The sequence below is a fragment of the Rhamphochromis sp. 'chilingali' genome, assembly GCF_963969265.1.
Source record: "Rhamphochromis sp. 'chilingali' genome assembly, chromosome: 1".
In the NCBI taxonomy this organism is placed as follows: domain Eukaryota; kingdom Metazoa; phylum Chordata; class Actinopteri; order Cichliformes; family Cichlidae; genus Rhamphochromis; species Rhamphochromis sp. 'chilingali'.
The window spans coordinates 14,414,517-14,436,832 of NC_137929.1; the positions used below are offsets into that span (position 1 = coordinate 14,414,517).

General features: G+C 37.9%; 3 protein-coding genes across 3 annotated transcripts in view; 1 reads left to right on the plus strand and 2 right to left on the minus strand.

Annotated features, from left to right (window-relative positions):
* LOC308393912 (protein NLRC3-like) overlaps positions 1–16,025 on the plus strand; it is a 37,027-nt gene extending 21,002 nt beyond the window's left edge. Inside the window, exon 9 of the mRNA XM_080877966.1 lies at positions 15,589–16,025. Within this exon, the coding sequence (XP_080734092.1) occupies positions 15,589–15,808 (220 nt within the window). The 3' untranslated portion in view covers positions 15,809–16,025. The remainder of the gene's footprint in view (positions 1–15,588) is intronic.
* LOC308407496 (protein NLRC3-like) overlaps positions 1–22,316 on the minus strand; it is a gene marked incomplete at its 3' end in the record, with an annotated part of 496,743 nt that overhangs the window by 197,353 nt on the left and 277,074 nt on the right. The window lies entirely within an intron of this gene.
* LOC308394039 (protein NLRC3-like) overlaps positions 1–22,316 on the minus strand; it is a 237,891-nt gene that overhangs the window by 188,568 nt on the left and 27,007 nt on the right. The window lies entirely within an intron of this gene.

A 22,316-nucleotide genomic window follows, 5' to 3' on the forward strand; every position in this document is an offset into this window, starting at 1 on the left:
GTATGGAGTAATAGTATTTCTTCTAAATCATAGTATTTCAATTAAATCTCAGTAGTTGTGTTAAAATGCAGTATTATTGCCAAATCATAGTATTTGTACCCAATCATAGTATTTTTGCCAAATCGTGGTATTTGTGCCCAAATAATAATTCTGTTATGTTATAGTATTACTACTAAGTTGTAGAATATCTGTTATGTTATAGTGTATCTGCGGAATATAGTATGTGTGCCAAATCATAGTATTTATACCAAATCACAGTATTTGTGCTAAAACATAGTATTTCTGCCATATTGTGGTATTTGTGCAAGAACATTGAACTGTTATGTTATAGTATTACTACTAAGTCATAGTATTTCTGCGTTGTTATAGTATTTGTGCTAAAACGTAGTATCTCTGCCAAGTCATAGAATTACTGCAATTTAATCGTTTTTTTTAGGAAATCTGTTATGTTATAGTATTACTACTCAGTCATAGTATTTCTGCCAAATCATAGTATTTGTGTGAATTTGTATACTGTAATATCACTGTATTATGTAGTGGCTAAGTAGGGGCTGTTTACTAAGTGCATCAGTGTAAATAGGTCATCTCTTGTGTTGGAGTGCCCTCTTGTGGCGCCTTTTGGGTAGTGCCTTAGTAAACGGGAACCCTGTAAAAAGTGGCATCAGACTGATTTGTAGTGGAGGAATTTGTTACCAGTTTTCTTAATCTTTAATCTGTATGCATGTTGTAATGCATACCCTGTTCTTAATCATAGAAACCACACCATATCACCTCTCCACATCCTCCTACTGTATGCCATACCTCCCTGTACCATCCATCTGACCGCAATAAACTCCACCTCGTGGTAATCTAATCCCTGGATGTCAGCCTCTCCTTCTGACCGAGGATAGTTATAGTATTTGAGCCAAATCATAGTATTTGTGCTAAAACATAGTATTTCTTCCAAATCATAGTATTTGTGCCAAAGTATAGTATTTCTTCCAAATCATAGTATAACTGCATAATAAAGGTTCTTGAGCCACATCAGTGTTTGTGCCAAATCTTAGTATTTCTTCTAAATCCTAGTAATTCTGCTCAATGATAGAATTTCTGCTATGCTTTAGTACTTTTTTCCTAGATTGTAGTACTTCTGCTAAGTCAAAGTATTTTATGTAAATCATAGTATTTCTACCAAGTCCCAATGTTTCTGCTAAATCATAAATAATGTTTTAGTACAAATTGTATGATTTGGTGGAACTTTCTGTGTTCCAGCACAAATGCTATGATTTGGCAGGAAAAAAATATTATTTAGCATAAATACTAAGTTTTAGCAGAAATGCTATGTTTAAACTTTAAAAAATTCTGCTATTTCTGCTGATGTGTGTTATGACTTTTGACCATTGAAATGAATGGAACACATTATCAATGTGGTCACTGATTTTGCATGATGGGCTGAGCTGTGTTTTACCTCAGTGAGATAAGCATCCGTTCTCAGACTGGGAGGCCTGGGTTCAAATCCAGCTTATGGCAACATTTCTTTCACTTAACAGTTAAACTTTTTTTAAACTCTTTTCAACACAAATTTCATTTTTTTCACCCCTTTTCAGCAAAATTTTCAGTTTTTTTAACCCCTTTTCAGCACAAATCCAAACTTTTTCAGCTCTTTTTCAGCAAAAACCTCTTTTCAGCAGAATTCTGCTCAGTCACCTCTTTTCAGCAGAAATTCTGCTGATTGAACTCTTTTCAGCAGAATTTTCACCCCCTTTTTTTTGCCCAAATTCTGCTAGCACAATTGTCAATCTCTCCACCTTTTCTTTGTGAGAAAGTGTTTGGCTCAGTGAGCTAAATAGCTGCCCTTTGACCAGGAGGGCCAGGTTCGAATCCTGCTCAGGGCATTTTTTTTTTTTTTGTTTCAACTTTTTCAGCTTTTTCCAGCAGATATCTTCAGCCGTTAAGGCATCCACACTGCATTTTCGCAGGAAATGCAAATTTTTCTAGTTGTGTGGATGCCTTAATAGGCATCCACACTATTGAGTTCCTGTTTCTCTTTATTCTTTATTATTCCGGGTGTTTCCGTACACTTTTCGCCGTGGATCTACTTCCACAATTTTTGTGCTATTTTCACCGTTCAAACTCTAAACTGTTCTGCTCTTTCTGCTTATGCCGGCTATGACTTTTGGTGTTTATTACTATTATACTTTTTAAAATATTACACTTTTTTCCTTTAATTTGTCCCATTGAAATGAATGGGAAATTTCCACAATTCTGCTAAAACTTTCTTGTCTTTGAAACTTAACTACTACCTCATACTTTCACCTAGAAACTCCATTCAAACTTTAAAACGTTCTCAAATGATTGGGCTATTCCTGTGTGATTCAGCTTTTTCAGATCTTCTACCGTTTTCATCTTATCTCTCTTTAAGTCTTCAGTTGCAAAATTGTGATTTTTCAGAAAATACATGCGTTGCTATGGTTGCTATGCAATTAACTCAGAGGGGACAGTGAAACTGTTTGAATTTTCTCTTCATGTCCAAACAACTTCTTGCTACTCGCTCAATTTCCACTCAAGCCGCACAAATTATACATCGAAACGTAGGTATTTTTGCTGGCTTTCAGAAAATGTCCCTATCATTGTTGTGGGACTCATAGATATTTTGCAAATCTCCTCAGAGTAACACAAAGTGTGAAAACTCTCCATATAAACTCAATGGAGAGTTTGTTCAAAATCACCGCTGGATTTCTGTAATGAGAGGCATTTTCAAATTGTCATATCTCCTTAACGAAGCGAAGTTAAGACATAAGGCTTGTCCCTGTATATCTTCAGACACTCCTGATGCTCACAATTCAAGAATTATTTTCTCACCTATTACCGTTCTGAGATGAGTTAGACTTGATTGAGGGGTGGAAATTTGTCCCTCGCTCAGATTTCATCAGATTTCAAATTCTGGAAATGAGGCACTTTTTTCTCTCATCATATCTTTTCGATGGATTTCCACAGAGCCCTGAAAATTTCCATGACTGTTCACCAAAGCCTGCTGTTTCTTACGGTGAAAGAATGATTTTGATGCTCCATATAGATTTAGAGTTACCAAAGGTTGTTTGAGAGCAAGTCAAGGCAGTTTTTGCTTCGCCTCTACACAGTTACAGTGTATTACAAGTCATATATCTTTAATAATTTATATTTTATCTCTGAATTAAGAAGACCTGAAGATTCCCCCATCTCTTCTGAACAAAACGATGTCTGATGTCTGATGACCGTTCTAGCCTCTACGGTTAGGAAATTATGGCCATTTGTTCGAGGGGAATCCTGAATGTCAGAAATACACTGAAGAAAACTCACACCTCTCTCTGTGTCTGTGTGTGTAAGGGCTGACTACAGCAGGTGCAGCTAATTTAACTGACCTACATATACCAAGCCCAGACTCTCAACAGCTCCTGTTCCCTTTACTGTCTGTGTATGTGTGTCTGTGTATCAATATTTCTCCTATGTTTAGGTATTACTCCTCAATCATAGTATTTCTGCTAAAGCAAAGTACTTCTACTACATCTTAGTACTTGTGCCAAATCATAGTATTTGTACTAAATCATAGTACTTGTGCCAAATCATAGTATTTGTTGCACATCATAGTATTGGAACCAAAACATAGTATTTGTCCCAAAGCATCGTATTTGTATGGAGAAATAGTATTTCTTCTAAATCACAGTATTTCAATCAAATCTCAGTAGTTGTGTTAAAATGCAGTATTATTGCCAAATCATAGTATTTGTACCCAATCATAGTATTTTTGCCATGTCATCGTATTTGTGCCGAATCATGTTATTTTTGCCAAATCGTGGTATTTGTGCCCAATTAATAATTCTGTTATGTTATAGTATTACTACTAAGTCGTAGAATATCTGTTATGTTATAGTGTATCTGCGGAATATAGTATGTGTGCCAAATCGTAGTATTTATACCAAATCACAATATTTGTGCTAAAACATAGTATTTCTGCCATATTGTGGTATTTGTGCAAGAACATTGAACTGTTATGTTATAGTATTACTACTAAGTCATAGTATTTCTGCGTTGTTGTAGTATTTGTGCTAAAACGTAGTATCTCTGCCAAGTCATAGAATTACTCCTATTTCATACTATTTAAGCGAAATTACAGTGTTTCTGCAAAAACATTGCATTTCTGCTAAATCATAGTATTTCTATAATCTTATAGTACTTGTACTCAATTATAGTATTTGTACCAAAACATAGTATTACTGGTAAAACATAGTATTCCTGCCAAATCATAGTATTTGTACTGAAACATAGTACTTCTGCCCCATCATAGTATTTGTACTAAATCATAGTACTTGTGCCAAATCATAGTATTTGTGCCAAAGCATCGTATTGTATGGAGTCATAGTATTTCTTCTAAATCATAGTATTTCAATCAAATCTCAGTAGTTGTTGTTAAAACGCAGTATTATTGCAAAATCATAGTATTTGTACCCATTCATAGTATTTCTGCTAAATCATAGCATTTGTGCCAAATCATGGTATTTGTGCAAAAACATAGTATGTCTGCAAAACCATAGTTTATCCCTTATGTTATAGTATTACTACTAAGGCATAGTATTTCTGCTAAATCATAGTATTTGTACTAAATCATAGTACTTGTGCCAAATCATAGTATTTGTTGCACATCATAGTATTGGAACCAAAACATAGTATTTGTCCCAAAGCATCGTATTTGTATGGAGTAATAGTATTTCTTCAAAATCATAGTATTTCAATCAAATCTCAGTACTTGTGTTAAAATGCAGTATTATTGCCAAATCATAGTATTTGTACCCAATCATAGTATTTTTGCCAAATTGTGGTATTTGTGCCCAATTAATAATTCTGTTATGTTATAGTATTACTACTAAGTCGTAGAATATCTGTTATGTTATAGTGTATCTGCGGAATATAGTATGTGTGCCAAATCGTAGTATTTATACCAAATCACAGTATTTCTGCCAAATCAGAGTATTTCTGCCAAATCATAGTATTTGTACTAAATCATAGTACTTGTGCCAAATCATAGTATTTGTTGCACATCATAGTATTGGAACCAAAACATAGTATTTGTGCCAAAGCATCGTATTTGTATGGAGTAATAGTATTTCTTCTAAATCATAGTATTTCAATCAAATCTCAGTAGTTGTGTTAAAATGCAGTATTATTGCCAAATCATAGTAGTTGTACCCAATCATAGTATTTTTGCCATGTCATCGTATTTGTGTCGAATCATGTTATTTTTGCCAAATCGTGGTATTTGTGCCCAATTAATAATTCTGTTATGTTATAGTATTACTACTAAGTCGTAGAATATCTGTTATGTTATAGTGTATCTGCGGAATATAGTATTTGTGCCAAATCGTAGTATTTATACCAAATCACAGTATTTGTGCTAAAACATAGTATTTCTGCCATATTGTGGCATTTGTGCAAGAACATTGAACTGTTATGTTATAGTATTACTACTAAGTCATAGTATTTCTGCGTTGTTATAGTATTTGTGCTAAAACGTATTATCTCTGCCAAGTCATAGAATTACTGCAATTTCATAGTTTTTTTTAGGAAATCTGTTATGTTATAGTATTACTACTAAGTCATAATATTTCTGCCAAATCATAGTATTTGTGCCAAAGCATCGTATTTGTATGGAGTCATAGTATTTCAATCAAATCTCAGTAGTTGTTGTGAAAACGCAGTATTATTGCCAAATCATAGTATTTGTACCCAATCTTAGTATTTCTGCTAAATCATAGCATTTGTTCCAAATCATGGTATTTGTGCAAAAACATAGTATGTCTGCAAAACCATAGTATATCTCTTATGTTATAGTATTACTACTAAGGCATAGTATTTCTGCCAAATCATAGTATTTGTACTAAATCATAGTACTTGTGCCAAATCATAGTATTTGTTGCACATCATAGTATTGGAACCAAAACATAGTATTTGTCCCAAAGCATCGTATTTGTATGGAGTAATAGTATTTCTTCAAAATCATAGTATTTCAATCAAATCTCAGTACTTGTGTTAAAATGCAGTATTATTGCCAAATCATAGTATTTGTACCCAATCATAGTATTTTTGCCAAATTGTGGTATTTGTGCCCAATTAATAATTCTGTTATGTTATAGTATTACTACTAAGTCGTAGAATATCTGTTATGTTATAGTGTATCTGCGGAATATAGTATGTGTGCCAAATCGTAGTATTTATACCAAATCACAGTATTTATGCTAAAACATAGTATTTCTGCCATATTATGGTATTTGTGCAAGAACATTGAACTGTTATGTTATAGTATTACTACTAAGTCATAGTATTTCTGCCAAATCATAGTATTTGTGTGAATTTGTATACTGTAATATCACTGTAGTATGTAGTGGCTAAGTAGGGGCTGTTTACAGTGTAAATAGCTCATCTCTTGTGTTGGAGTGCCCTCTTGTGGCGCCTTTTGGGTAGTGCCTTAATAAACGTGAACCCTGTAAGAATTGGTATCAGACTGATTTGTAGTGGAGGAATTTGTTGCCAGTTTTCTTAATCATAGAAACCACACCATATCACCTCTCCACATCCTCCTACTGTATGCCATGCCTCCCTGTACCATCCATCTGACCGCCAATAAACTCCACCTGTGGTAATCTAATCCCTGGATGTCAGCCTCTCCTTCTGACCGAGGATAGTTACTATTGCAGCACCACCCAGCATTAAACTGACGTACACCATTCTGTACAATAGTATTTGTGCTAAAAAGTAGTATTTCTGCCAAATCATAGTATTACTGCTATTTCATACTATTTAAGCGAAATTACAGTGTTTCTGCAAAAACATGTTTGAGGGGTGGAAATCTGTCCTCCTCTCATTTTTCAAACTCCGAAAATTAAGCCATTTCTTCTCTCGTCATGTCTCCGCGACGGAGATACAAAGAGCTATGTAAATCGCAGTCAAAGTACACCAAAGTCCGCTGATTCACCCAGTGCAAGAATTATGCTTCTATCCCACCTAGTTTTTGAGTACAAATTTATACACTATCACAGACCGGTAATTCATATTGATAATTTATTACAATTCTGCAAAGTTTTATGATTTTACCAGCTTTTCTAATATGGACCTCAGATTCTTGTTAACAGTCTATGGCAGAAACACATAAAAGTACACAGCCTGATGAAGCAGACAGAAGCAGTACCTCTGATTGGTTCAGAATTTTCACCTCTTATCAGCACAAATCTCAGCCTCTTCTGCTGTTTTCATTAAAATTGTAAGCTTTTCCACCTTTTTTCAGTTACGTGAGAACCAGTTTGGCTCAATGAGTAGCTGAAAAATATCAGCCTCTTCTTCTGTTTTAGCAGGATTTCAGAGTTCAGCTTTTTCACTTGTTTTAAGCACAAATTTCAGTTTCATTACCTCATTTCACAACAAAGTTCTTCCTCTTCACCTCTTTTCTGCTAATTTGAGCTTCTGCTCCACAGTGCACATTGTCCCTCTCATCATATCTTTGCTTGTGACCAGAACTCATTTGGCTCAGAGGGTAGGGCATCTGCAGTGAGACCCGGTGGCAGAGGTTTGAATCCTACCTGTGACAGTTGCTACACATGTTCCCTGCTTGCATGCGCTCTGCTTTCTTGTGTGTCACTGCTCTCCAGTGTGTCATTACACATACAGCCATCTTCAGCAAGCACTTCTGCTTCTACACCTCTTTTCAGCTCATCTTTTTGCTTCTTTGCCTCTTTTCAGCAGAAATTCTTCTGATTCACCTCTTTTCTGCCAAATGTTTAGCTTTTTCACCTCTTATCAGCACAATTCTAAGCAGCTTCTGCTAATTTCACCACAATTGTCACTCTCTCCACCTCTGCTTTGTGTGAATGAGTTTGGTGCAGTGAGGTGAATCGCTGCCTTTAGACCAGAAGGGCCAGGTTCAAATCCTGCTCAGGGCAATGTTTTTTGTTTTTTGTTTCAACTTTTTCAGCTTTTTTCAGCAGACATCTTCAGCGTTAAGGCATCCACACAGCATTTTCGCAGGAAATGCAAATTTTTCTAGTTCTAGTTGCTTCCGTACACTTTTCGCCGTAGAACTACTTCCACAATTTTCAGCCGATTTTCACCGTTCAAATTTTAAACTATTCAGCTATTTTTGCTCTTTCCGGCTATATCTTTTGGTATTTTTAACTATTATACTTTTTAAAATATTCCACTTTTTTCCTTTAATTTGTCCCATTGAAATTAATGGGAAACTTCAGCAATTCTGCTAAATTTTGCTTGTTTTTGAAACTTAACTACTTCCTCAAATTTTCACCTAGAACAACCATTCAAACTTTAAAATGTTCACAAATTATTGGGCTATTCATGTATGTTTCAGCTTTTTCAAATATTTTACCGTTTTACTTTTATGCCTCTTAAAGTTTTGAGTTGCAAAATTGTGATTTTTCACAAAATACATGCGTTGTTATGGTTGCTATGCTCTTGGCTTCCAGTGTGACACTGAAGCTTTTGCAGCCTTCTCTTCATGTCCGAACAACTGTTTGCTACTTGCTCAATTTTCACTCAACTTCCACAAATTATACATCAAAACGTAGGTATTTTTGCTGGCTTTCAGAAAATGTCACTATCATTGTTGTGGTATTCATAGAACTTTCGCAAATCTCCTCAGACCAACACAATGTCAGAAAACTCTCCATATAAAGTGAATGGAGAGCTTGTTCAAAATCACCGCTGGATTTCTGTAATGAGAGGCATATTCGAATCGTCATATCTCCTTAACGAAGCAAAGTTAAGACATGAGGCTTGTCCCCGAATATCTTCAGACACCCCTGACGCTCACAATTCAAGAATTTCTTTCTCACCTATTACCGTTCTGAAATGAGTTGGACTTGTTTGAGGGTAGGAAATTCGTCCTTCGCTCAGATTTCTTCAGATTTCAAACTGTGGAAATGAACCACTTTTTTCTCTCGTCATAACTTTTTGTTGGATTTCCACAGAGACCTGAAAATTTCCATGATTGTTCACCAAAGCCTGCTGTCTCTTACGGTGAAAGAATGATATCGATACTCCAAATAGATTTCGAGTTAGAAAGCGTTGTTTGAGGGCAAGTCAAGGCAGTTTTTGCTTCGCTCTACTCAGTTATGGTGCATTACAAGTCAAATATCTTTAATAATTCATATTTTAATGATAAATTGTTAACACTGGAAGATTCCCCCATCTCTTCTGAACAAAACGGTGTAAGAATGACGGCTCTAGCCCCTACGGTTAGGAAATTATGGTAATTTGTTTGAGGGGAGTCATCACTATGAGAAATAGGCTGCAATAATCCTGTGCCTCTCTGTGCTGCGTGTGTAAAAAGGATGCACCTGTTTTGGCGGGAAAACGTAAACAGCCACTCTGATTGGTGGATTTAAATTCGGCAGCTCTCTCCCTCTGTGTGTGTGTGTGTGTGTGTGTGTGTGTGTGTGTGTGTGTGTGTGTGTGTGTGTGTGTGTGTGTGTGTGTGTGTGTGTGTGTTTAGTGGGAGAGAGAGGACCCTGCCCTTATTTGGCAGCATGTCATTGTAGGATTTAAATTGAATATAGTTAGACTGGTTGACTGGATTAGAGCCTGTGTTTGTGTGTCCCTCTGTGCATTTCTGTTTCAATATGCCTCCATATTTGTAATTTTGTAAGTTATTACTATTCTGCTAAATCATAGTATTTCTGGTACTTTTCGGTACTTGTGCTAAATACAGTATTTCTGCTAAATCATACTATTTCTGCTTTTCATAAGATTTGTGCCTAATATAGTATTTCTGCTAAATTATATTATTTGTTCTTTTTATAGGATTTGTGCCTAACATAGTATTTCTGCTAAATTATAGTATTTCTGCTTTTTATAGGATTTGTGCCTAATATAGTATTTCTGCTTTTTATAGGATTTGTACCTAATATAGTATTTCTGCTTTTTATAGGATTTGTGCTTAATATAGTATTTCTGCTAAATTATAGTATTTCTGCTTTTCATAGGATTTGTGCTAAAACATAGTATTTCTACTAAATGTAGTATTTATGCTTAATCATAGTATTTCTATATATTTCTGCCAGGTCCCCAGGCAGCCAATCCTCTGTGAGGACTGAGACATTCAAATTTTCAAATCAGGGCCTGCACGGCTTCCCAGCCAATCATATATGTGTCCTGAGGCATTCAAATTTGCATATTGGGGCCTTCATGGCTTCTAAGCCAGCCAATCATATCAGGGCTGAGGAATTCAAATCCACAAATCAGGGCCTGCACGGCTTCCCAGCCAGCCAATCATATATGTGGCCTCAGCCATTCAAATTTGCATATTGGGGAATTCGTGGCTTCTAAGTCAACAAGTCATCCATGTCATATATCTCTAAAAATTCATATTTTAATGATAAATTGTCAACACTTGAAGATTCCCCCATCACTTCTGAACAAAACGGTGTAAGAATGACCGTTCTAGCCTCTACGGTTAGGAAATTATGGTCATTTGTTTGAGGTGAGTCGTCATTATGAGAAATAGACTGCAAAAATCCTGTGCCTCTCTGTGCTGCGTGTGTAAACAGAAGCACCTGTTTTGGAGGGAAAAAGTGCACAGGCTCTCTGATTGGTGGATTCAAATTCAGCAGCTCCCAGGCTGACCTAGAAACTTACTTCTCTCTCCCTGTGTGTGTGTGTGTGTGTGTGTGTGTGTGTGTGTGTGTGAGTGGACTGGGTGACTGGGTGACTGTGTGTTTCCTTATGTGTACATATTTGTGATTGTGTGGCTGTTATAGATTTTTTTTGCCAATTTTTTTCATTTAACAAGTATATTTGAGGGACCCTCAGCATGTTCAGCATTTTTTCAGCTGTCCATTTTGCTTTTCCAATTTTTCTGTTTAACTTCTTACTATTGTGCTAAATCATACTATTTCTGCTATTTCATAAGATTTGTGCTTAATATAGTATTTCTGTTTTTTAAAGGATTTGTGCTTAATATAGTATTTCTGCTTTTTGTAGAATTTGTGCTTAATATAGTATTTCTGCTTTTTATAGAATTTGTGCTAAATTATAGTATTTCTGCTTTTTATAGGATTTGTGCTAAAACATAGTATTTCTGCTAAATTATAGTATTTCTGCCAAATTATAATATTTGTGCTAAAACATAGTCTTAATTTAAAATTACAATATTCATAGTTCATCACAGTGTCTCTGGTAAATCACAATATTTCTGCTCTGTTGTACTATTTTTCTAAATCATAGTGTTTCTGTAATGTTTAAGTATTTTTGGCTAAATATATTCTTTCTGTTATCTTATACTATTTCTCCTAAATTCTTGTATTTTTGAGAAGTTATCATGTTTCTGGTAAGTTACAATATTTCTGCTAAATTCTGCTATGCTATTGTATTTCTGCCAAGTATTATGTTTCCTCTAAGATATTGCAGTTCTGCTAAGTTATTCCATTTTAGCAAACTTCTTTTGCTTCTGCAAAGTTTTTACAATTTCTGCAACTTTTCAGCTTTTTCAGCTACTTTTTGCATACAGCTTCAGCTTTAAGCATCCACACTGCATTTTCGCAGGAAATGCAATTTTTTCTAGTTATTAGTGTGAATGCTTGAAAAGCATTCACAGTATTGTTCTTCTAATCTTTATTATTATTAGTGTGAATGCTTGAAAAGCATTCACAGTATTGTTCTTCTAATCTTTCTTATTATCTATTATTCCATATTCCGTACGTTTTTTAGCATCTAACTCCTTCAAAACCGTTCAACTTAGAAAAACCATTCAAACACCTTCAGATTCCTCTTCTTTTGGACAAGACTGCTTCTATTTTTCTCATTTTTAACATTTATATTTTTAATTTTATTCAACTTTATTCAACAAAAATTTATAATGTATTTCAATGGGGAGACCCTTCAAATTCTCATTCAACTTACTCATTTTTAAACTCTTACTACTTCCACATACATTGACATAGAGCCACCATTCAAACTTTAAAACAAAGACAAGACATTCAACTATTCAACTTGTATTTATCTTTTCAATATCTATTATACTTTTTCTTCAGTTCCAGTTTAAGTTTCATGATGTTTTTTCAGCCGTTTCAGAGTTTATAATGGGTGTGTATGGGACGGAATGTTGGGGCTAGAGTGAGACAGCTCAACTGCTAGAGTGAGAGGAGCAAAAAAATTAATCTTAAAATCTTTTTTAAAACTGCTGCTGTGTCCACAGCGTTTGCTCTACAGGTATGATTTTACCCTCAAAACGTAGCCATGGCTGTCCTCTTTCATCCAATGTGTTTACTATTGTCCTAGGTGTTACGGTTCTTTCATAAATGTCACCAATGCACAGCCTCCTCCTTCCAACTCTTCCATAGACTCTAATGTTAAAATGGCTCAGAAGGTTCGTTTGAAAATCAGAAGAGCATGGTGTCTTTCCACTGTCACCACGTCCATATAATAAACTCCACAGACATGAAAACTGAGAATTCAGTAGACTAGACATTGCTGTCGCTCACGGTGAAAGAATTTTGTCAACACGACATGTACTTTTCATTTGGGAAGAATTTGTTTCGGCCTGACTTTTCTGTTCATTTTAAGCAGCAAAAGTGAGGCGCATGTCTGTGTACGTGTGTATGGAGCCATTGGGTGCGGTCACTATAGCAACCAGGCTCACACCTGCCTGCTTAACGAGCTCTCTCTCTCACTCTGCCAAGATTCATCTTAAACACTTCTCTTTCAACTGCTGCTGTGTCCACAGTGTTAAAGCCATCATTTTACCCTCAAAACGTCGCCATCGTTGTTCTTTTTCCAACATCTTGTCTTTCAAAGCTCAGACATTTAAACTTTTTAAACTGTGTGGATCCAAGTGGAGGGATCACATTTTAGTCATTCAGTGATTCAAAGAATATGACCTTTTAATATTCTTTCAGATGTTTTCTGACTCTAAATGTTCTTTTCTCATTTCTTAGGTTTTTCTAATTTACAATTAAAACATTTTCAGCTTTTTTCCAACTTCTTCTTCTGTGTAACCTTCAGCTTTTAGCAGTTCAGCACTTTTGTTTTCAGGTTAAATTCGGGGTTTTTTTTTTTATCTCATTCAAGATTTTTAACTTAAATTCAGTAATTAATTCATTTCAGTGCATACATTCAGATTCAAGCATTCACACTGCAGTTTCTTCAGAAAATGCACTTTCTAGTTGAAGTTGTTATAGATGTGAGTGTTGAATACAGTTCCTTGTGCTATCTCTGTGCTAGAATAATGTCTGGGCATGTTGAATGTTTTATGTGTGCTGTACTGATAGTTGCTTTATGTATCGTTACTACAGACCACAGCTGAATAAATCTCCTAAACTTGGAAGCTGCCTCCGTATTCTTTAACCGGAACACACCCACCATACCTTGCCGCTCTAAATCAAATCAGCTAAACTCCCAGAGACAACATTCTCTCCATTTTAGTCAGCATGTTTTAGTTGTGCTGAGATGAATATGATGCTAAAGTTGTGCTGACACTAAACTGCAGACATCAGGCTGATATTATACTGATCCACACTGAGGATCTTCATGGTAAAGTCTGTTTTCTTCTTCTCTGGTTTAGTCCATTGACTGCAGCAGAACAATGTTCACATTTCAAACAGTGAGACTCAACGTATGGCCCGCGGCCCACACGCGGCCTGCCCACCTTTCCTGATTCAGAGAGAGGGGACCCTGATTAACTGTGTAGTGTTCTTCCTCACGGTTCTAAGTATCAGACACAACAATGAATAATCCACAGCTGACTGTCTTTAGCAGGTCAAAGGTCACGGCACACAGCAGACAGTGGGAAATATTCTAATTCTGATCATTTATCAGCACATATCCATATGTATAAAAACAAAGCTGACACTGTGAGACTTGATCAGAGGTGTGATCATCACAGCAGAGGCCTTTGTGTCAAAGTCACTGAGGATCAAACAGAAACACATGAAGCAGATTTTCCTGTTCTGGCTTTTTATAGCAGATAACCTTCAAAATATTCTGCAGTCCATCAAAAACTGAAGCAAACCATGAATCAACATGTGAACATGAGCTGATGCTGCTGAAGTGAAGCAAAGTTACAGAGGTTTGATTACAGACACAGCTGAGAGTTTGTAATCTGTCATCATTTTAAACGGTTTAATTTTCTTCAGTACTGAACAGCAGAAATGAGGCTTTGTTTTGGGAGGCCGACAGCAGTGAACACAACAGCAGACTGGTGCGTAATAAGCAGTGAATAATGCAGGAAACAGATTTTTGAAGGTAAACTGTTCTTGAAGTACACTGAGAGAGAGAGAGCTGTGCAGGAAGTAAACGTCAAAGTCAGAGAGAATTCATGACGATGTTCATCAAACGTAAAGCGTAGTTTGGATCTTCTTCTGCTGCTGGTTCAGTCAGTTTTGGTTGGAGACAGATGAAACCTGCAGCTTCAGGATCTGTGAGCTGTCCACTTTCAGCCCCGATGGCGTGTCCGTGTACCTGCCGTCGAGTGAACGATCCACGCTGTGTGTTTCCATCTTTGTGTGTTTAGCTGCTCTCATTTACTGTTTTATCTGTTTGCTTGTTGTTGAAATACTTTTGGGAGCTTTAACCTGAGATTCTGGCAAAATACATTTATATTAAAAATCGATTCAGGATTGAATGAATCAACATCGCTTTATTCAAATTAAAACCATTTAAATAGGAAAATCCATTTTTTTACACCCTCCTCTAATGCTGGGTAATGTCAGCTGGTCCATGTGCAGCTGGCTGTGAGGCTCAGGGAGCGTCTACAAAGTGCAACACTGAAAGAACATCATCCATAAATATTGAGTAATAACTGGACTCTCATACAGCGAGACTCAAATGCCTTTAAACATCAGCTTATCCTGCTGATCCAAGTCCAACACTGAGTTTGTAAAAACATGTTTGTCAATCATTTTGTTTGGTTTCTGAGGAAAATGATTCAATAACTTGCTGCTAATACACAACATTTCATCATATTTCCTCATAACCCTCTTTTGTCTGACCATTTGATCCCGTTTGAATTTGCACTAAAGGATCCACAGAGTTTGGTGACAATAATGACAGTAGATGTTTGTGTGAAAGTGCTGGAAGCAAATGAGTGTGTGATGTTCTTTCAGTGTTGCACTTTGTAGACGCTCCCTGAGCACTGGTCTCACAGCCAGCTGCACATAGAGACCAGTGTTGTTAGTCCAGGTCAGAAGATGACTTGTTGGAATGAAAATGAGCTTGTAGTTTGTCTGCTTTAATAATGTGACTGGAAAAAGGTGTTGGACTTCAAATATGTCCATTTCTTTCACACTTCACCTTTAAAAGTGAAGCCTTGTGGTTCCTGGAAGGAAAAACACGACTTTTTCAAGTCTTTGTCATGTTTTGATGAGAAATGTACGACTTTAATGTGAAACATTCAGAGTTTTTTCTCTTGTTGTGTTTGTTTGAAGCTGCTTCCTGTTGGCTTCAGCTGTTTGGAGTTTCCATTTTCTAAACTTCTACATTCTGAACCTTCTTCAGCTCTGAACAGATGATGAAACACTGAATGATTTCAAGCTCACACTTTGTCTAATAAACTTACATCTTTCATTCTTTATACAGATTGATGGACTGTGGTTTGTCAGAGATCAGCTGTGATTATCTGGCAGCAGCACTGAAGTCCAACCCCTCCCATCTGAGACAGCTGGACCTGAGTAATGACTCCTGGTCTTCAACTAACAAAAACAACAAGCTGCAGGATTCAGGAGTTAAGCATCTGTGTGGTTTCCTGGAGAGTCCAGGATGTGGACTTGAAACTCTGAGGTCAGTCAGCATGTTTTAGTTGTGCTGAGATGAATATGATGTGAAAGTTGTGCTGACACTAAACTGCAGACATCAGGCTGATATTATACTGATCCACACTGAGGATCTTCATGGTAAAGTCTGTTTTCTTCTTCTCTGGTTTAGTCCATTGACTGCAGCAGAACAATGTTCACATTTCAAACCTTCAAAGAAGAAGAAAAATCCTCCACTGGATAATTCACTGTGAAACTCTCAAACTCTTCATTCCACCTTAAAGTCTGTCTGACACTGAAATCCAAAGCAAAATGTGTGTTTGCTTTACAGACAGCAGTCCAACACAAACATAGACACATCATCCAAAACACAGTCCAACATCCAAATCTCCTCCACTGCCAGCATGAATGATGGGAAAGAGAAGGAGGAACACTCTGACATTCAGGGTTAGAATGAGTTTCATGAAGCAGACTGTGAAGATCAAAGCTGCATTAGAAAGCTTACATCAGGGGTGTCAAACTCAAATACACAGTGGGCCAAATTTCAAAACTGGAATAAAGTCGCGGGCTAACATTAATATTCATTGAAAAAAAATCTTCCTCCAAATATAACAAGGAATCTTTTCTTATGGACTCAAACAAGTTTTGCTGAAAAACTGAATATGGAACAAGCAAAGCTTAATACTAAACAATATATATAACTTAATATTACACACATTAAATAACACATCAGTGGAATTCATTTCTTAAATAAAAAATGTATTTGAAGCCTTCTGAATTAAATTTTATCATTTATCAAATTTTCATTATATTCTCACACCTGTCCAGAAAGCTCCTGTTTTCTGCATTTCTTTTTTTCCATTTTGGGATAGCTAGCATGGCAGTATTTGCATGGTTGCTATGACTATGGTCAACAGAGGAGAGGGTGCTAATGGGTCCTGTCATGACTGACGCGCCAAAACACCAACAGAGCATTCTGGGAGTTGTAGTATTAGCAGTACAGGCACTGTATAAAACTGGCAGGTCAGCTCTAATAGTAATTTTTTATGGCTTTGCTGGCCAAATGTGATTAGGCTGCGGGCCAAATTTGTCCCGCTGGCCAGACTTTGACACCTATGGCTTACACCTGACCCAGAGGGGCCATCGCATCACATTTAGAAGCTCACCTAATGGAGCCACAACACATGTCCAATACTTAGTCTGTCTTGTTGGACCAACTGGAAGAAATGATTCAAGGACTTAGTCACAGAACAGAGATTCAAATCTCCAAAATCCAACTGGCTGCATCAGGACATATAGTCTGAAACTCTGCACAGTTTCCTGTTTGAAGCTGCTTCCTGTTGGCTTCAGCTGTTTGGAGTTTCCATTTTCTAAACTTCTACATTCTGAACCTTCTTCAGCTCTGAACAGATGATGAAACACTGAATGATTTCAAGCTCACACTTTGTCTAATAAACTTACATCTTTCATTCTTCATACAGATTGAGGAGCTGTGGTTTGTCAAAGATCAGCTGTAATTATCTGGCAGCAGCGCTGAAGTCCAACCCCTCCCATCTGAGACAGCTGGTCCTGTCGGGAAACAACCTGAAGGATCCAGATGTGAAGCAGCTGTTTGATCTTCAGCAGAGTCCAGACTACAGACTGGAGACTTTGGTGTAAGTAGAGTGATGGAGTGAGTGGGTGGTGCTGTCAGCAGTATTGTACTAAACACAGTCAGTATGAAACAAAGATCCAGTGTTTCCTGTAAAGCTGCAATTTCTCAGTGAAGCTGTGAGAGGAGAATGGTGACAGGCTTCAGGATTGGACACAAACACTTCCTGTTTCTGACCTTTATGGTCACCATAGTAACGGCTGACACACTCTGATCAAACACTGTCAACAGCCAATCAGCTCTCTGAACAAAGCAGCACGCAGACCAATGACTGCATTCATTTCCAAGTTTAAAGCAGTGAAGAACACAGTCTGTAGGTGAGGAAGAATTTAGTGAGAGCAGATGTTTGGATGGAATTCCTTCAGTTAACAGCTGGAACTGTCCATCTGGATTGTTAGGCTTGTTGTTGGGGTTCCTACAGAGCTCAGAGTGGACACACCAAGGTTCTTCTACTGAATGAAAGTCCAAACTCAAACTAGGAGGGAAAAACATTTTCATCAACTTCAATAAAAATCCAAAGATTAGAAAAAGTGAAGCAACAATGAGTCCTAGTTAGGGATGGGTACCGGTGTCCGGTGCCATGATGGCACCAGTTCTGACATAAACGGTAGTAACCAGACCGAAAAGCAGCGCACATTTCGGTGCTTTATTTCGGTGCTTTTTTTTCCTGAGCTGTGATACACTTCTAGCCAATCATTTTACGTTTCCGAGGATAGTAGGCGGGGCCATGTACGTACGTTCTTTTAGAGCAGAGCTACAGATTAAAAAAATGTCCAAGGCGAAGCGGTCAAAAGTCTGGCTGTACTTCACAGCAAAAGATGCAAACTCAGCAGCAACAAGTGCTTTATGCTGATACTGTGATACTGTCAAAGGAGGTAACACCTCGAATCCGATGAAACACCTGGCAACGCATAGCTTTTTTTTTTTAAAAGCCCAGAAATGCGCCGTATTTGATAGCTTGCTGAGAGACCTCACACCTAGCACATCTACTGCGGGTGGGTTGCCTGTTATGCAACATCCCCCAAAAACACGAAGAGGAGAGTCCTGGCCCCTAGCCCTGCCAGTGTAGCAGAAATGATGAGGATGATGATGCAGCAGCAGCCGTTCTTCTCTGCGTGAGTAGCTAAATGTTGTTCGTGTGTAATTTACGTTGAGTAGGCTAACCACGTTATTACATTAATGCATGTAAGGTGAACTAGCAAACATCATCATAGCTACATGCAGCTGTCTTCTTGTTTGATGGCAGATACTCCCTTCACCCTGGCCAAAAAGGCTAAAATGACCAAAGAAAAAGTGGAAAACAGCTGAACATGAGAGGTTTAGGACAAAGTTTGTGTTTTTTCATTGTTTAAGCACTGCTTCCAGCCAAGAGTGATACCATATATGCCCCATAGCTGCAGAAAAGGCTAACATTGTTATCTTTTTACAAAAAACAGCTGAACATGAGAGGTTTTTGGACCAATTTTGTGTTCTCCATTATTTAAGCACCGGTTTGAGCACCGTTTAAGCACCGGCACCGTTCTAAAAGTACAGATTTGGCACTGGTATCGGATAAAACCTAAACGATACCCATCCCTAGTCCTAGTACAGTCCCAGCACTGAAGTCCCTGCTGCTCTTTATACTGGATGTGCTGCATCACTGACTGACAGCTGATGAAGAGTCTCTGGAAACACTCGTTTATCTCCTCTGCTCTTCCTTCTTCTCTCTGCAGGTGGAGCTGGTGATGGTAAACAGGACGGTGTGTGTGCTGAGAGAGGAGGAGCTGTGTCCTGATGATCCAGAGAGGTTGAAGCAGCAGCAGCTTGTGTGTAGAGACGCTCTGACTGGGCCATGTTACTGGGAGGTGGAGAGGAGAGCTTCATCCAGCAGTGACTGACAGAGGAATGAGAAGAAGTGCAGATGACTGTCAGTGCTGCAGAGTGAACTGCTCTGAGAACAGCTCCACTGTCAGACACAATGTAGAGTCCAGCATCATCCCTGTGTGTCCCTCTGGATCTGACAGAGGATCATCAGTGTATCTGGACTGCTCTGCTGCTGCTCTGTCCTTCTACAGTCTCTGCACAGTCTCTGTCTGACTCTGGCTTCAGACCCTCCTGGATCAAACTCACCTGGAAAGACTTTCAAACATCACTCAATAGATTTGAATACAGAATATATTTGATATATACTGTAGATGTACTGTAGAGTTGCAGTTTGTCACTTGTAAATACAGTCTGTGAGCAGCTGTGAGCTGAAAGATCTTTCTAGAAACAGGAAATGTTTTCACTCTTCTGTTGCTTTTCCATATATTTCCACAACATTAATATTGATCCCACCTGTCTCACCTGTTTCATGCTTTTATACATAATAACAGGACACGTGTGATCTGAGCGCTGCTGTGGTTGCTGTGCTGCACGTCTTCATTTAGATAACAGAGACATCTAGTGGTTCAGAGGGAGAACTGCAGGAGGTGGAGCTGTGTTTTAGCATGGAAAACTTTTTATATTTAGGTGCAGATACAAATATGACAAGTATCAGTGTGAGATACAAAAGGTCACATCAGTCAGCAGAGGGAACAGTGATCACACAGCAATGTAAGAATAGAAACATAACAGTGAATCTGGACATGTATACAGATGGAAGCAAACAAACAGGATGTAACACTACATTAAAGCCACAAATGGGAAGAAAACAAAGCCAAAGGAAAATATATTTGATCTCAGGAATCCAAATCAGATGCTTTAGAGCAGGGGTCGGCAACCCTGGAGGATTTGAGGAGGATTTGTATTTTCTGTTGTACAGTTCATTTGCTGTTATGGATAAAAAGTCTTTTTTTGTTTCAAAATAGCTGATAAATATTCGCTGATAGCTGCAAACATCTGCAAACAAATATAATCCTATAAAGTGTGTAATTTATTTCTAATGCAATCATATGGCACATTGACTTCTGTCAAACTTGACACATGATGATGTGATGATCTTCTAGATTGAACTTCTAGAATTAGCGGGGTCTGTGTTTCCACAAACCCCGCTAATTCTAGAGACTTATTCATCATGAAGAAAACAAGACAGTCGATCGATCCATTACTTGCGCAAGGGAGGTCTCTCATCTGTGTCCAGCACGACAATGACCTCCATGATGGCCTCCTCTCGCTGCCTTTTATTGACAAACTTCAAACAATAGTTTACAAAACACCTCCCCTTGCAACCCCCTTTGGTTACAAAGACAAGGCACTGTATGTAAGTGTGTGTGTGTGTGTGTGTGTGTGTGTGTGTGTGTGTGTGTGTGTGTGTGTGTGTTATGTGAGAATGTGTGTGTGTGTGTGTGTGTGTGTGTGTGTGTGTGTGTGTGTGTGTGTGTGTGTGTGTGTGTGTGTGTTATGTGGGAGTGAGAGTGAGTGTGTGTCAGACCTCCTGCTGGCCAGGGTCGTAAACGCAGGAAGCTTACAGTACATCAAAAGAAGCAGATCTTCCAGATAGGATATATCTGCAATAAAACATTACAGCCCCCACCAGAACCTTGAGAATCTGGGGGGAAGGACAGTGGAATTTCTTTCATCAGAGTTAAAACACTGTACAAATGGTAAACATAAAAATGACAAACATTTAACAATTTAACTCTAACATTCCCTCCTGTTAAGTTATTTTTATGCTCCAAATCATTTCTATGTAGTATATTCTCAGCCATGCACCTCTTGCTTAACATTTTTGGCGCAGGCATCATTTATACACAGGCTTCTGCCATGTCAGTAATTTCAGTCAATTCATATTGTTATAAAAGCACATAATTAACAAATGTATGGGAAATCATCTTAGTTAGCATTGATCTTATACAAGGTAAAATGCATCCTGTACATAAGCAAATCAGTGTCAACAGTTCAAAAACAGGAATTAATATTTTCAAAAGAAGATGCCACCAAGGACCAGACGGTAACCAAGCTATCCAGCCTTGTGGCGGATCTACTCCTGTCGTGCAATTCATTATGTACATGTGGCACCAGAGAGCCAAGGTACTTGAATTGTTAGATTTACATGCCTTCAAGATACACGGTGGCTGGCGATCCACCAGTAGTAAGGACTAGCCAAGGAAATCAAGGAAGGATTCAGGCCTGTTGAGGCCTGAAGTTTGAAGGCGCTCCTTCATCGAAAGTTTTGGAAGCTTGGTTTTGCCTTTGCTGGATACTGATCTGAAACTCTTTTCTTGCTGCGTCACGACTGACTTTTTAGCTAACGTAAGCTAAAGTGGCAGTTTCTGTTTTTGTTTTTGACGCTGTCGCCGGTACGAGATTCCAGAATGGCACCACTTACCTCAACATCCAGCTGTGAAAGCTGCATCAACCTGAGCCAAAAAGTGATCGAGCTGGAACAAAGGATATCCACGCTATACCAAATCCAGGGGGCTGAATGCGAACTTCAAGTCAAGTCAAGTCAAGTCAAGTCAACTTTATTTGTCAATTCTGCCACATGTACAGGACATACACAGAATAGAAATTGCGTTACTCTCAAACCCTAGTGATTAGAAAAATGCAAATAAAATAATTAAAAAGTAAAAATTTAAATAAATACAATACAATTTTACGTATAACAAAAAAAAGCTATGCAATATACAATATACAATATTCAAGTAAGAAGGCATAGTGGTGCAAAATAGGCAAATAGTGCAAATGGGGATTTAGTAGTATACGGTAAGAGATAGTGTAACAACAAAGTCTTATGAGGTCCAATGCTTAAGCAGTCCAATGCTCCACAAAGTGACTGGAGCAGGCCAGTGAGTGCGTCAGAGAGTGAGTGTGTGTGTGTGTGTGACAGAGTTCAGTGAGACACGATCCTCCTTGACAAAGCTCAAACCACCGCTACTAGCGCTGAGCTAGCCGACACAGTGCACCATCCAGCTGCTGTGTCCCAAGATCCCGCCAACAGTCAA